At 37.7% G+C, this 15,769-nt stretch overlaps 1 protein-coding gene across 1 annotated transcript in view; it reads left to right on the top strand.

Moving 5' to 3' along the window:
- Positions 1-4,009: 4,009 nt before the first annotated feature.
- The window catches only part of LOC113046268 (kinesin-1 heavy chain-like), an 11,964-nt gene continuing 204 nt past the window's right edge, over positions 4,010-15,769 (top strand). The window contains exons 1-25 of the mRNA XM_026207204.1: positions 4,010-4,335; positions 6,982-7,069; positions 7,160-7,233; positions 7,858-7,962; positions 8,082-8,130; positions 8,296-8,351; positions 8,498-8,585; positions 8,737-8,861; positions 9,906-10,010; positions 11,021-11,166; positions 11,354-11,502; positions 11,766-11,974; positions 12,134-12,202; positions 12,306-12,512; positions 12,612-12,755; positions 13,007-13,195; positions 13,333-13,450; positions 13,536-13,591; positions 13,670-13,779; positions 13,995-14,096; positions 14,318-14,378; positions 14,482-14,553; positions 14,720-14,824; positions 15,189-15,405; positions 15,743-15,764. Coding sequence (XP_026062989.1) covers positions 4,210-4,335; positions 6,982-7,069; positions 7,160-7,233; positions 7,858-7,962; positions 8,082-8,130; positions 8,296-8,351; positions 8,498-8,585; positions 8,737-8,861; positions 9,906-10,010; positions 11,021-11,166; positions 11,354-11,502; positions 11,766-11,974; positions 12,134-12,202; positions 12,306-12,512; positions 12,612-12,755; positions 13,007-13,195; positions 13,333-13,450; positions 13,536-13,591; positions 13,670-13,779; positions 13,995-14,096; positions 14,318-14,378; positions 14,482-14,553; positions 14,720-14,824; positions 15,189-15,405; positions 15,743-15,764 — 2,792 coding nt within the window. The 5' untranslated portion in view covers positions 4,010-4,209. The remainder of the gene's footprint in view (positions 4,336-6,981; positions 7,070-7,159; positions 7,234-7,857; positions 7,963-8,081; positions 8,131-8,295; positions 8,352-8,497; positions 8,586-8,736; positions 8,862-9,905; positions 10,011-11,020; positions 11,167-11,353; positions 11,503-11,765; positions 11,975-12,133; positions 12,203-12,305; positions 12,513-12,611; positions 12,756-13,006; positions 13,196-13,332; positions 13,451-13,535; positions 13,592-13,669; positions 13,780-13,994; positions 14,097-14,317; positions 14,379-14,481; positions 14,554-14,719; positions 14,825-15,188; positions 15,406-15,742; positions 15,765-15,769) is intronic.

The raw sequence follows: 15,769 nt of genomic DNA, 5'->3' as shown, positions 1-15,769 counted from the left end.
AATAAAACTACATATCACAATGTAGGCTACTATACAAAGAACAAAAATAGAATAGAGACTAAAAATAAATAAATAAAACAACACAAACATCCTGACACTGGTGATTGTGAATTTTACATATGCCATAATATATTTTGTAATTAATAGTTAACACTTTATAAAAAAGAAGTGCAGAGAATCTGTAGTATCACAGTCTGCTCAAAATAATCTGCAAGAGCAAAGGTTACTCATACATTTCCTCCTGTTTGAACTTTATTCCATCCAGCACACTTACCTTTACTGTCATAAAATATTAATCTATTTTCCTCCTGCTCAGTCTGGCAGTGAAATTTTGTCTTATGTTTCTTTGTGCTTTAATTTTTCTGTTGAAGAAATTCTTGTTTACTGAACTGTCATATAAAATCAACATCACATTTGTAATCATGCTGCTTTTTGGTGGAAAAAACGTCAGTCTTAGCGTGATACTGATAACTATATGAAATGACATAAATATATACATTTCTGGACCCATATCTAGAATTTTGTTATCATTCTAAATGCATTTTAGTAAACTGAATCATGCAGTGAAAGAACCCACACTGGTCTAACCTAGATTTCCTAGCTAAACTTTAGTTAACATACAGGCTGCATCCTGAATTACCTTCATCTGGCCAATTTCTGAAGGCAGCATAGATGTAACTTTTGCTGTCTTTGATATCCCACAATCCTCTGCAATGCATTCTGTGACAGTTAAGCCAAAAAATAAAGATGGCATCTAAAAGTTGCAGTCTGTGGTCAGTTTGTGCGTAAATCTATGTTTTTGAACAACATTTTCCACTTTGATGTTATTTCTAGTGAGAAATGAATATTGCAGTAATGAAATATCCGCTTAGTTATCACCAAAGCTCTCTATATTTTGCTGTAGATCATTAAACCATTACTCTGCCTCAGAAGCCGGTCTAAAATCAGTTTCATGAGGTGCCGTTGTGCAAAAACGCTGGCTGCAAAATCATTGCCTGTAACAGCGAAGGCAGCAAGTCACCTGCCTAAGTTGTTGGATGCAGCCATAGCTCTTATGAGTCATGGATGTTAGCAAGACAAATTAAATAGGCCTATATTTGCCTTTTTTTGTCTTTCGGATAATTAGCTTCCGAAAGGCTTCACTTCTGGGGCTGTGTGCCCGTCTGTGGTGTAATCATAGACTGTATAAAAACAGTCAATGTGTGATGTGCCGGTCAGTGCTACACTGCTGTGCTGCACAGAGACATGGAGGGGAGAAAGGCATCGAACGAAGGTAAGCTGTGCGCAAACAGAAATACTCATTTGTACATACTGTATATTCTAAAAAAAAAAAAAAAAAAAAAAACCTCCCCAGCAAAAAAGGGCACTTTCTCAAGAGGAAGAAAAAGGGCAGGTGTTCAAACCCCTTTTTTATGTCTATGTGTGCATGTGCCTGCTCAACATGAGAAACTGCTAGAGATTTACTGTTTCACTGATGAACACTGTACATGTTATCTATATACAATGGATGAACACAAAAACTATGAGACTGTCAGCTGCAGCACAGAGGACTGAGAAAGAGGTATGAACTGATATTAGAGCTACACTGCAGTGTACGTGGATCACGGTGCAGGAACTCTGTCCTTCTACAGCATCTCTGACACAATGATCCTCATATTTAGTCCACACCACATTCATTCATAATCTGTATGAAGTTAATTTAACAAGGTTCGTTAGGAACTCACACAAGTAATCTAATCGTTTTTTCAGTGTGAAATGAGACCTGTATATGGCCGTCCATCTCACCTCGGTGCAGTTGCAACATCCCACAACAATGCCTCACATTGACTGCATTGGGCCAAGTTGCATACATTATCATATCTAATCTGATTACATGTAAGTGTGGATTTGAGAAACTGGTTTCTGGGGAGATGATGAATCAGTAGTGAAATAAGGTGATGTAACCCAATAGTTCAGAAATTCTACAAATAACATTGATAAATCAGTCAACTGGTGTGACTGACATTACACACAGATATGAGACTAACCCTCCAGACATCAGTATGGTTATGGTCATAGTGTAGGAGCCAGATATGAATAAATGTTTAAAAAAAATTGTTGACAGTAAAATACAAATAATAATTATTTTTTCTTTCTATGTAAATAAAACCAATTGCATTTAAACATGAGAAGCATAATGATGTGTTGTTCTGTTGTGTACCAGTGCACTTTCCACGTTGATGGCCATTATTGCCTGAGTATTTTGGATGGCAGTTGGGTGTTTTCCATCCAACAGTTCCAACGGTTTCTTGCCTAGTTTCTCTTGTCACCCAGTTCTGGTCATTTTGGCGGGATGACCACTTCCCTCCTTGCTCAGTCCTGTTAAGGCACTTGGCCCCAGGCTTGGGACCGGTACAGAGGAGTTACAGTGTCCTGAATTAAAATGAAAGAATTTGGAATTTTCGCACTTCAATGTGTTGAGTTTTAGGGTTAGCGAAAATGCCAGTAAAATTACTAAATATGGACAAGGCAAAATATTACCAGTACAATTTATTTTTCTTTTTTTTTAACTGCCTTAAACTACTTCACTTTAAATGAAAGAAATATGTGAATTACATATACTTCAACTAAAAGTCATATTCATATGCCCAGAATATTAATGTGATTTTGAACCAAATTATAAAGGGAAGAAATTAAAAAAAAAATTCAAAACATAAAAAGTTTATTAAACGAAACAGGTGTGGACAAATTAGTGGAAAACCCATAACAACAAATACAAACTAAAGTCCATGAAAACTAAATCAAAACAAGATCCAACATAAAGTGTAATAATGAGGGGTGGAGAAACCAGTTCTGCAGGTGGCAGCCAGGTATATTTGTTTGTTCTCTCTTACTCACTCCTGCCTTCATTACAATGGAAGTGAAACTCATCCCTGCTTCCTAGCGCGTCTGTAAGAGCCTGACTAGGTGGTTTTTCCTCGTATTTCGCTGTTGCTGTTCCTAAGAATAAGCGTTTTTTTGAGTTGCTGTATGTATTCGTCTATACAGTATAAATGTTTTTAGACAGAAGCATTTGTCACACAGTTTTGCTGTATTCACATTAAAACATATGAGTTTTAAAAAAAATGGATTAAAATCTACATAACAGTACTTTCAACTGTCATGTTGACAGGGGGCAGCATGTGTATGTGAGTGACTGTGTTGGAGATATGTTTCTGTGTCTTTAGCTGGTGTTTCTATTGTGTCTGGGTAGAGTTTCCAGTCTCTCTCTGTTCCTCTTGGATCTACAGACTCACCCAGCATCACTGTCAGCTCTCGTCTCTCTTTTGATTATGTTGGTAAATCTGTGTCTTGTCTGAGAGAGAAACTGGAGCATTTCTGCAGAGAGGAATTTCTTATAAAAAGTTATAAATTCTTATCAATTTTATAAAAAAATTCTGGTTTAGAAGTGGCTTTCAGATTTCCATTGGTTCACGTTGGAAGAAAACACTGTGAATAAATACCTTTGCTTGTCTGAGGAGAAAATAATTATTACTTGAACTAACACAGAGCAGTCATATCCCGATCATCCAGATAGATTTGATAGTTATTTAGTTAGTTAGTTAAATTAGATACCACATTCATTCAGCCTGGGTTTATCCTGGGTTTAGACTGTATGGATCAACGAAACTGTGTGATATTACAAAATAGATAATACAAAGTCATATGGTGCAGTATGTGATATTATCAATACAAATATAAGTAAAAACGTTATCACATGAAGCTAATAATGTTTGAATCAAATTTTATTGTAAATAAATTAAGATAATCACAGAGATGAAACAAAAAAGCATAAAACTAGATACTAATAAGACAATCACGTCACTTTAATAAAAAAATAAATTTTAATATGATTTAATGTCACCTTTAATTTTTGTGGAATTTTAATTTCAGTTTGGGGGTAATTTTAAGTCATTAGACAATTTTTTGTTTGCCATATAATCTATTATTTTCTGCTCGTTATTTTATGTTAATCTCCGTGACGGTGACGAGTGCGAAGTGACGTCACCGAACCGGAGGCCGGCTGATCCTCCAACGCGGCTCTTTCTGTGTTGTCACACGGGCCGGGAAACAACAACCCAGGCCGGGATTTTGGAGCGAGGCGGTGTTCCCACTCCTCCAACCGTGTCTGTATCCGTATGTGTGCGTGTGTTTTGGCCGGTATTCTCGTGATTCGGTAACCGGGGGAAGATGGCGGACCCGGCGGAGTGCACCATTAAAGTCATGTGCCGTTTCAGGCCATTGAATAGCTCGGAGGTGACGAGGGGGGACAAATACATCGCCAGATTTCAGGGAGAGGACAGCGTCGTGATCGGGGTGAGTGTTATGTTTGGACTGAGTTATTTCGTATCCTTTATTTTTCGGTTGGTTTCGCGCGAGCGGCTAATGCTAATGAGCGCAGTCCATCAGAACCAGAATTTGTCAAGAGCTGTTCATCTGAATATTTGACACCGACACCAGCCTCTGTATCAGCTCCGGTGTTACTCGAAACCGACCGTTTCATTCGGACATAAATGTTAATTTAGTTAATTTCAGTGTCGTTTTCTCATGAGCTTCATGCTAACCGTGTTAGCCAGCCCTGCACAGTCAACGCGGAAACACAGTTATACACTTTTAGGACAGCGAAAACGTATTTTATTTTTATTTATTCAGTTTATGATAAGTAGTGGTTGCACCTTATAGTTTTATATTATTATTTTATACACGCAATACAATACAATACAATTGTAAGTTTGGGTGTAACGTTAGATATATGTTGAATGAGAAGGAAACTGTCCATATTTTGTGTGCGTTTGTAAATACTGAGAGAAAATCAAACGTTTCGACAAATATGTATTTTATTAATATTTAGCAATATTAGGCAATAATGAAGCTACATATTGTCATTCATAAATACCAATTTATGATGTATGTGTGTGAAAATGTGAAGTTTTGTAACAAGACAATGTCATTTGGTAAATTAACTAAATTTTATGTTGTTATCGTAATTAACCTAGGAAAATAATCGAAATGCCAATCCAATATTTTAATTTTTTATAAACCCTTACAGAAACATGAAAGTTTATTGGACACTAGTTTGAAAACTCCTGCTCTTTATAACATCAGCAGTCACATTTACTTAAATGTTTGTGATTGACAGGTGAAATTGGACATCAGGTTGCTTATTGGATAATTTGAAAACAAAAGCTTGGTTAAACCTCTTTTTCTAGCACATACCTATTAATCTATAAAACTAGTCATCTATTGATCCAAAGACCTGAAATTAACATCCTATGTATTTGCAGAAATATTAGTGTTGCATTGGCATCTACATGTATTTACATTTATGCATTTAGCAGACTCTTTTATCCAAAGCGACTTAGTGCATTCTGGCTACTTTTTTTAAAAATATTTTACCAGTATGTATGTTCCCTGGAAATTAAGCCCACAACCTTTTGCGCTGTTAACGCAATGCTCTACCACTGAACGACAGGAACACTTGTGTGTGGAGAATTGATCAATCATTCTCACTGTGCTTTTATTATCTTTAAACCCAGTTCAAACATGACAGTCATATGCCATAAGCTTCAAGACTGACTAAACTATGGTATTATGAATGGCATTTGAAAGCAAACATGCCATTTGGCAAGCTGAATCATACAGGTGACTACCATCCCTTTTCATGTAATAAATAAAAAAGTTTTTTCTTGTACATCCCCTTCAGTTTCACAAATCTTTTATGATCTTTTTGAGGTTCAGGTATTCCTGTCCTGGGTACGGTCCTGAAAGATGGATATGTTTGTTTTTGTTCAGTGCTCGCTCTCTTAATAGTCCTCTTGTGTGTATGAAGATAACGTGAGAGAATGCTCAGGAATTGTAGAGAGACTCCTTCAAGATTATCCACAGTCATTTGAAAAGAGTGTGTTAGCACTAGAAGGAAGGTGAGATAATGCTTTGGAAATAGAGCGCTCCACCCTGTGCAGTCCCTGGGCCTCTGTGTCTAAGAGAGCGTCTCGATTTAACTCTGGGAAAATGTTCTCTTCTCTCAAGAGTCTGGCCTTGCTTCTGTATCAGTATTGTGTCCAGCCCAAGCATAAGAGTAAAAGCTTATTATGGTGAGCATTGTAGATTGAAACTGGTAATCTGTTTCACTGATATTGACCATCTTTACCAGTTCATAAAAGAAATATTAAAATGTTTTTGCCACAGCCATATCCCCTGCAGCCCAGGACTGGTTGCCCTCTGAAGCTAAGCAGGGCTGAGACTGGTCAGTACCTGGATGGGAGACGTCCTGGGAAAAACAAGGTTGCTGTTGGAAGAGGTGTTAGTGAGGGCAGCAGGGGATTCTCACTCTGTAGTCTGTGTGGGTCCTAACACCCCAGTAACATGCAATAAAGTTGGATGTAAACAGACTTAAGATAAATCACTTGTTGTATTTTTCATGTTGCATCAATTGTAAGTTGCTTTGGATAAACATTTCTGCCAAATGAATAAATTTAATCAAATACACGTTGGGGTAGACTGCGATACTTTGTAAAAAATGTTTTTTTGCTCATTCAAGTTTTAATCCCAGCAAACCTAAATGCTACATTTTAGTAATAGTAAGTTATTTTAATATATTTAAAGTAATGTTATAGATTTTTTTTTTATTAGTAGTAGTATTTAATATTATGCAATAAAACTTGGAGCCAGTAAATGAATGATTTTATAATTTCTTAGTAATTATGGTGGTATAACAACCACGTTCCTTTGAGACAACAGTATATGCAATTTACGTTCATGCTGCAGTTTTTAATTAATTGTACAAATTACTTGCACAAATCTTCATTCTTTCACATCTACCGTAGTCAGCTGATAAATCAATCCAAGCTGTTTATCCTGTAACAATTCAGGCTGTTGCATGTATTGTCACCGTAACTCTTGAAAACCTCAGTTCAGTGATTTAATTGTACTTGTCCTGAATGGGCTTTCTTTTCTCCACAGGGTAGGCCGTATGTGTTTGACAGAGTTTTCCAGTCCAATACGTCTCAGGAGCAAGTGTACACAGCCTGCGCTCAACAAATCGTCAAAGGTAAAAGCAAAAAGGTCACTTGATAGACCTCTGGATCAAAGCAAAAAGCAGAACATGGAATAAGTTTTAAGCATGGTCCTGTTCTCACAGATGTACTTGGGGGCTATAATGGAACCATTTTCGCCTATGGTCAGACATCCTCGGGCAAAACGCACACAATGGAGGTGAGGGAGAAATACAGCTGACATATCTCTGGTGAAAATAAAAAGTCATAATTTCTATGCCAAACACTATTACATAATCACATGTAAATATTAATATTTTCCCCATACCTTGTGTCTGGAAGATCTATATGGTTCATGTGTCATATATACTTTCTTTTTAGGGTCGTTTTTGAGTGTGTAGCAGGTTGAGGCTTAAGGTGTTCAGTATACAAATGTTTGGGGTCAGATTTGTTTTTTTATTTATATATTTATTTAGCAAGGAAGGAAACATTAAAGTGACCATAAAGACATTATATAATATTACAAAAGGAGGAAAATAAATGCTATTCTTTATATTTCCTATTCATCAAAGAATCCTGAAAAAAACACAATCAAAATATAAGAATGATTTCTCATGCATCATATGACACTGAATATTTCAGTAGTGTACTGTATTAGAGTTTTGAACTGTATTTTTGATCAAATGAATGCAGACTTGGCGAGCATAAGACTTTTTCAGAATCATAATACATTTTACTGACCAAGCTCTTAAGCCATAGTGTGAACCATATAATGACGAAAACAGGTGTCTTTACACAATATTTATTCTACTTTTATGAATGAGGTATTGTGTTTGTTCTTTAGGGAAATCTCCATGACACAGATGGAATGGGAATCATTCCCAGAATTGTGCAAGACATCTTTAACTATATTTACTCTATGGATGAAAACCTGGAGTTCCACATTAAAGTAAGTCTTTGCCTTTGCACACTATTTTATTATCAGCATTTCTTCTTATTCTTTAAAAGCTTGACATATTGCTTCATATTTTTATCTGCTCTTTTGATTGTGTTCTTACTTATTGTCAGGTGTCATATTTTGAGATTTATATGGATAAGATTCGGGACCTGTTGGATGGTGAGTGTGGTGGCTGTTTTAACCTTACGTCTGCTAGCCACTTCATCTTAAAAGCACTTCTAATGATGTTCAGATCATCTAAAACGCAGTAGTACAACAATTATAATGCTGCTTTTGTTGTGACATAATGTTTCTTTCTTTCTTTCTCCTCTTGTTGTCTTTTAGTTTCAAAGACTAATTTATCTGTACATGAAGACAAAAACAGGGTTCCTTATGTCAAGGTGAGTTCATGAAACCTGATGTCCCATCACCGTCACCAAAGTTACCAGGCAGTGCCCCATTAAAATCCTTGCACAAAGTGGTAATTACCGTTGTTCTTTAAAGAATGTAAGTTGTTTAGTATAATCGTGTGTCCTTCTGGTTTTAGGGCTGCACTGAGCGATTTGTTTCCAGTCCAGACGAGGTGATGGACACTATTGACGAGGGCAAATCTAACAGACATGTAGCTGTGACAAGTATGAATGCACATAGAGAATAAATATTTCCTTAAACAGACTAAAACAGATCTTACCAGGAAACTGTAACATCTTGTTCCTTCATTGAGCTAATGCTTGTAAACAATGCTGTGTGGGCTTCGTTGTAATAATGTCTTTTTGTGTGTCTCAGACATGAATGAACACAGCTCCAGGAGTCACAGTATTTTCCTGATCAATGTGAAGCAGGAGAACACACAGACAGAACAGAAGCTCAGCGGGAAACTCTACCTAGTCGACTTGGCAGGCAGTGAGAAGGTGTGTGTGTCAGACTTTTGTCTTGTAGTAGGGGTTGAACGACTTCAGATTTTTTTCAAGTCGACTTTTATGTGTTTGAAAGTCAAAGTCGACTAGTTGCTGATCGTGTCATTAATGATCAAATAAGCCTGAACGTTGGTCTGAGACACGAACAGTTTATGCACATCTATGCTATGGCATATGAAACAGCGCTGCCCACATAACTATTGCTCTTATAACAGCTCACTTTTAGCAGTTCTTTTCTATTTATATTTCTCACAGATTTCTGCTCGTTCGCCAGAGAGTTTCAGGGGGGGCACACAGAGTAGTAGAATAATAAATAGTTATTGATTTACTCATTTGAATCAGTACATTATAATTAAAACAATACCTTAAAAATGAAAAGCAGGGTTTTGTGATTGCATCATTTTAAACTGGTAAACTCCTGGAAAGGCCAAGTAAGTAAATTCCAAAAATAAGTTCAAAACAGCACTAATGCAGAGAAAACGCAGCCGATTTCATTAGATATTGTGGAGAGAATAGTGACGTCCAGTTCCACTAGTACCTGCACTTCTTTTTTCCACTTCCGTGTATTCATTCATTCACCTGGCAGCATCTCTCTACTAATAGTGAAGTTGTGGGATTTAGTTTAGAAACGTGCTAGAACCTTTCAGTTTCTAAGCTATATTATTCAGAAATCACAGAACAATGTTGACAATACATCTGCGTGCTATTGAATGAGTCTGTGTGTGTTTGATGTGTGAGCTACTCTCTGTAGCCTATGTGTGTGCATTACAATGCAGCAGCTCATTAGATTAAATCGGTGATTCACTTTGTGGAGCGCTTTTGGTTTATGCATTTATTTGTCATTTTAAGTGTTTAGAATTGGAGTGTAAATGTGGACTTAAAATATTTATTGTTGCGCCCTTTGTAGGACCAGCGACTAGTCGACATCAAGCTTAAAACACATTGGCAGGACATTAAAGTTGATAGTCAGTGCTACCCCTATCGTGTAGTGCAGTAAAACATGAGTTGAGTGTGTTAAACTCTTGTGTTCTCTCACAGGTCAGTAAAACAGGAGCTGAAGGCGCTGTGCTGGATGAAGCCAAAAACATCAACAAGTCTCTGTCATCTCTGGGCAACGTGATATCAGCCTTAGCCGAGAGCTCGGTGAGTCTCTCACACACACACAGACACACACAGGCACATATGTATCTGTACACTCAGGTCTGCGTTTAGGTCCTGGAGCTGTGAGGCAAACGTGTATGAGTTGTGTATATTATATTCGACACAGCATTGTCTTTTAGTTTCAATCTTTCTGAAAATCGTTCGTCGACTTGTTCCTAGTTTGTAAACGAATAAAGTGAAGTGAAAAAATAACCAAATTCTTTGACGCAGTCTGGAACTTCATTAAAAATAAAGTTCATCCACTCTTTCCTAACGTCGGGATCAGAGGGAAGGCAATGAAAAGACAACTTGGCACTGAACAGCATCTTGTTTTCTTGAAGGATGTTTATCATTTGATTTCTTCGTAGTACTGCATTCGCCCCTCTCGTTATTTACTCTACATGCAGAAATTGGTGGGCGGAGCTGAACAGGCAGTGATGTAGTGTTTAGCCACAATAGTGCTATCATAGAGTGGCACATTCCACAAGCTGTCGTTTTGGCAGACTGGCTTCAATATAAGCAATATAGACTAATGAGAAAGTTTTGAGTTCTGAATTTTTATTTTATTTTTATAGTGGCATCTTTAAGTAATCTGGTGAAAATTCCTGTACTTTCATACACAATGTGAGATTTGGCCAGTATTGTGCATCCTGTAGTTTTCATTGTTTGGGTAAAAGATTTTTAAATGGTTATGAGTTTAACATCTTAAAAGACACAAGTAGGAATTAAAGTACATGTAAAATACTTTATAAAAATTATACTGAGACCAAGCCAGAAACATACAGTTCTGCACATGATAGGCAGCAAACTACCATGCTAGGACACAACAGTCCTTGTGTTCTGCTTGTCGGCAGAACAGTTTGGCACAAGGGCTTCTCGAAACACCTTTGAACAAATTAATTATTTTATTTCCCTCAGTTGTGGTCATTGAACTTTATTAACATTTACTTCATCAATTAACTTCATGATATATTTAAATGTTTTATTCATGTTCGATCTAATTTCTTTCTCAGACCTACATTCCATACAGAGACAGTAAAATGACAAGGATCTTGCAGGATTCTCTGGGTGGAAACTGCCGGACCACCATCGTCATCTGCTGCTCTCCTTCTTCATATAACGAGGCCGAGACCAAATCAACCCTTATGTTCGGACAGAGGTGAGCAGAAACATTCATGCTCTTCAGCTCTGTCACTGTCTGTTCTCATCATTCATAATAAAGGTGTCACTGCTCTCACTTGTTTGTAATGCATTTATGCAAGAATAATTACAGCTATATATTTATGCAAAGATTGTGGGAAGAGAAAGACACCAGTTTACAGCTGTGATTGGGTTTATGTTTGCAGAGCCAAGACGATTAAGAACACAGTGATTTTGAATGTAGAGCTGACAGCAGAGCAATGGAAGAAGAAATACGAGCGAGAGAAGGAACGAAACAAGAGCCTTCGAAACACCATCACATGGCTGGAGAACGAACTCAACCGCTGGAGAAATGGTCAGATCCCTATTTATGATTATTATGTATATTATTATATTTTTACATTTGTGTTAGTTTTGTTCTTAATGCATTCAAAACTTTGCAGTGCTGTCTGAAACCACTTATGAAATGCTTCTGTTTTGCATTTTGTATCTTAAGTGATTGATAAGATTCATTGTACATTCCTTTAACTTTTTTTAAAGTCCTCAAATATTTTATTTAGGTTTAAACTTTTGAAAGTTCCCGTTTGCATTTCCTCAGAGTTCTTCTGTGTTTCGCAGGTGAAAGCGTACCTGCAGAGGAGCAATTTGATAAAGAGAAGATTAATGCTGAAGTGTTGGCGCTGGATAACACCATTAATAATGATAAATTTGCATCCACACCAAGCATGCCGCCCATGCCAGGGATGCTAGGAGTCCGACTCACCGATGTTGAGAAGGAAAAATGTGAGGTTGAACTCGCCAAAATGTACAAGCAGCTTGATGACAAGGTACACGCACAGTTTCTTTAATATATATGAATTTACAAAATGTCCTAGTTGCTACAGTCACGGTTAGAAGAATAAAAGCATGATGACTTTCCTAAAGAGATTGATTGCACTTGAATGAGAGCTTGATTTTTGTGTTTTGCATCTCCTCTCTCTCTCCAGGATGAAGAGATTAATCAGCAGTCTCAGCTGGTGGAGAAGCTCAAGCAGCAGATGTTGGACCAGGAAGAGGTTTGTGAACTCTGATGTGCACATGTGAAATTGCTGTAAAAGAGAATTAACAAGTACACTTTGTATATTCATGCTTGTGTATGTTTTTGCATATGTTTTGCAGTTGCTGGCCTCGTCAAGAAGAGACCATGATAACCTGCAGTCAGAGCTGACTCGTTTACAGCTGGAGAACGATGCATCTAAAGAGGAGGTGAAGGAGGTGCTGCAGGCCCTGGAGGAGCTCGCTGTCAACTACGACCAGAAAAGTCAGGAGGTGGAGGACAAAACCAAGGAGTTTGAAGCCCTCAGCGAAGAACTTGGTCAGAAGTCTGTAAGTGCCAGAAGGGCTAATTATACATCAGTCTTTTACCTACACTCTGCTATGACAAGAATGACGCTAAACTTGACTTTAAAACATTCTCTGTTCCAGAGTACTCTGGCGTCTATAGACTCAGAGCTGCAGAAACTGAAAGAAATGGCCAATCACCAGAAGAAGAGGGTAACTGAGATGATGTCATCACTGCTAAAAGATCTGACTGAGATTGGCATTGCAGTGGGCAACAATGACATCAAGGTGAGTGACATTTAAGGTAGGGTGAAGTGTGTATGTTCCGCCAAACTATAATCACCAGCCTATGAATGGCTTATTGTAGTTGTTAAACGAAGTATCTGTATCTATAAAGTGTTTATATAAATATATTAATAGATAACCAGTAAATGATTATACACTTCCCCTTTATTGGTTATTTAGTACCTTTTGTAGCTTTAATAGCCATAACTTCGAGTTCAAAGCTGAGCGATACTGAGGTATCTCTCTCTCCGCAGCAGCACGAGGGGAGTGGTCTTATAGATGAAGAGTTCACTGTAGCCAGACTCTACATCAGTAAGATGAAGTCTGAAGTCAAATCAATGGTCAAACGTTGCAAGCAGCTAGAAAACACTCAGTCTGAGAGCAACAAAACCATGGATGAAACTGAGAAGGAGCTTGCAGCATGCCATTTACTCATCTCCCAGGTACGGTCTTACACTCTTGCCTCCTTCTCAAGTTCTCAAGTTATTTCTTTCATGGCAAACCCTGCACTAATCTACTGAACCATAATGATATGAATAAATACATATTTGATATTAACAAATGAATGTTTGTTTTGCAGCACGAGGCAAAGATTAAGTCTCTGACGGAGTATCTGCAGAATGTAGAGCACAAGAAGAGACAGCTTGAGGAGGATGTGGACTCTCTCAATGAAGAGCTGGTCAAAATCAGTGCACAGGGTACACACAGGATCATATTCGAAAACATTTCAAAATAATACAGTAGTTTCTGCTTCCAACACTTTGTTTGTGTTTGTGACAACAGAGAAGGTCACTGCAATGGAGAAAGAGAGTGAGATTCAGAGTGCCAATGAGGTCAAGGTAAGAAATGTGTATACACACGCACACACACACAAATGGGCTTGTTTTTTTAATACGAGTGTATATTTGTGTGTTTAGGAAGCGGTTGAGAAGCAGATCCAGAGTCACAGAGAGGCCCATCAGAAACAGCTCAGCAGCCTGAGAGACGAACTGGAAACCAAAGAGAAACTCATTACAGATCTACAAGAGTATGATACAGCATTTCAGTTGACAAAGCAATTTCAGTCCGAAACTGAACTGGTGAAGTGTGTGTTAATGTACTGACTGATTTCCAGAAGTAGAAACACAGTCAGAACTCACCTATAACATAATATCAAAGTTAAACTTCAGACTAGCAGCCCTTGATTCACAGAAGTATTTATAATAACACCCTAATAGCTAATAAATTCTCTCCTCTCTCTAGCCTGAATCAGAAGATCTTGCTGGAGCAGGAGCGTTTGAGGGTAGAACATGAAAAACTCAAATCCACCGACCAGGAGAAGAGCCGCAAACTACACGAGCTCACGTATGTAATGCACAGTCAGTTCTATTCAACTCCATTATTGTAGCAGTCAAACTGCTGGAACTGTTTATGAATCTCTATGATATCTACATTTCCCAGGTTTCGGTAATGAATCTAACCAATTTTCCATTAGGCGTAAATACACAGCTGCATATTACATTTATAATAAATTACAGTTGTCTCTAGTGATGAGCTGTTTTAATGGGTTTGTGTGCACATTACAGTATGATGCAGGACCGCAGAGAACAGGCCAGACAGGATCTGAAAGGCTTGGAGGAGACTGTGGTGAGTGCAGTTCTTCATGTCAGCACTAGAGAGTGACTAAAGATGAGTTCTATTCACATCATGTAGTGTGTATATTCAAAAAAACTTTTTTCAACTATTTAAGGCCAAAGAGCTGCAGACTCTGCACAACCTCAGGAAACTATTTGTTCAGGATCTGGCCACTCGTGTAAAAAAGGTAGGAGTTCATCTCTTGTGCGTCTTCCTTTTAGTTTTCATATCTATTCTTTGTCTGTTTTGAAAGTAAACTTATGTCAGTGTAAATCCATATACTGTGTTTTTTTCCAAGTACTCAACTTAGTGGGTATTTAATAGAAGGATTTTTTATTTTTTTGCCTGTGTAGAGTGCAGAGATGGACTCTGATGAAACTGGTGGCAGTGCTGCTCAGAAGCAGAAGATCTCTTTCCTGGAAAACAATCTAGAACAACTCACCAAGGTCCATAAACAGGTAAATCCAAACCAAAAAAAGTTATCTTAATATGATTCACACGTTAGTAAATGTTTTTACTTGTTCAAAATCAAAATGTACAAACTAAATAATTACCTAAGTAATTCCTTTTATTTTGCTTATGCATCTAACATTTTTCCTCTTACTCTTTAGTCTTTATTGCCAATTTTAGTATGTTTTATTTTGCATATCAGATGTTTTAAGGTTCATATTTCCAAAGTATTTTAATGGAAATAAAACTGCAAAACAACATGCATAATTTATGAAAAGATAAACTAACAAAATACTTTCTAATAAAAAAACAATAGTGATTGTTGTAAACTAGATTTGTCTCTTTCACTCACTGGTGTTTTTCTGTCTTTAGCTGGTGCGTGATAACGCTGACCTGCGCTGTGAGCTTCCTAAACTGGAGAAGCGTCTGCGGGCGACGGCGGAGCGTGTGAAGGCTCTAGAGTCAGCACTCAAAGAGGCCAAAGAGAACGCGTCCCGTGACCGCAAGCGCTACCAGACAGAGGTGGACCGCATCAAAGAGGCCGTGAGAGCCAAAAACATGGCCCGCAGAGGACACTCCGCACAGATAGGTGACTGAACATTTACACAAGCACAGGCACCTTGATTCAAAATAAAGGAGTAATTCACTTTCAGAATGAAAATACTGTCATTTACTCACTCAACACTTGTTCCAAACCTGTATGAGCTTCCTCCTCCTGTTGAGCACACAAGAAGATATTTTGAAAAATGTTGGGCTCTGAACAGTTGATGAGCACCATAGACTTCCATTGTATTTTTTTTCCTACTATGCAAGTCAGTGGGGAGTGTGTAAACAAGTGAATTCGTTCTGAACGTGAACTTCTCCTTTAACGCAACAAAAAGAAAAAGTATTTTCTCTCATGATTTACTTGTATTTTTTGGTTATAGCTAAACCCATCAGGCCTGGGCAGCAAG

Source organism: Carassius auratus, chromosome 27 (genome assembly GCF_003368295.1).
Source record: "Carassius auratus strain Wakin chromosome 27, ASM336829v1, whole genome shotgun sequence".
In the NCBI taxonomy this organism is placed as follows: domain Eukaryota; kingdom Metazoa; phylum Chordata; class Actinopteri; order Cypriniformes; family Cyprinidae; genus Carassius; species Carassius auratus.
This window is presented reverse-complemented; position numbering and strand designations above follow the sequence as displayed.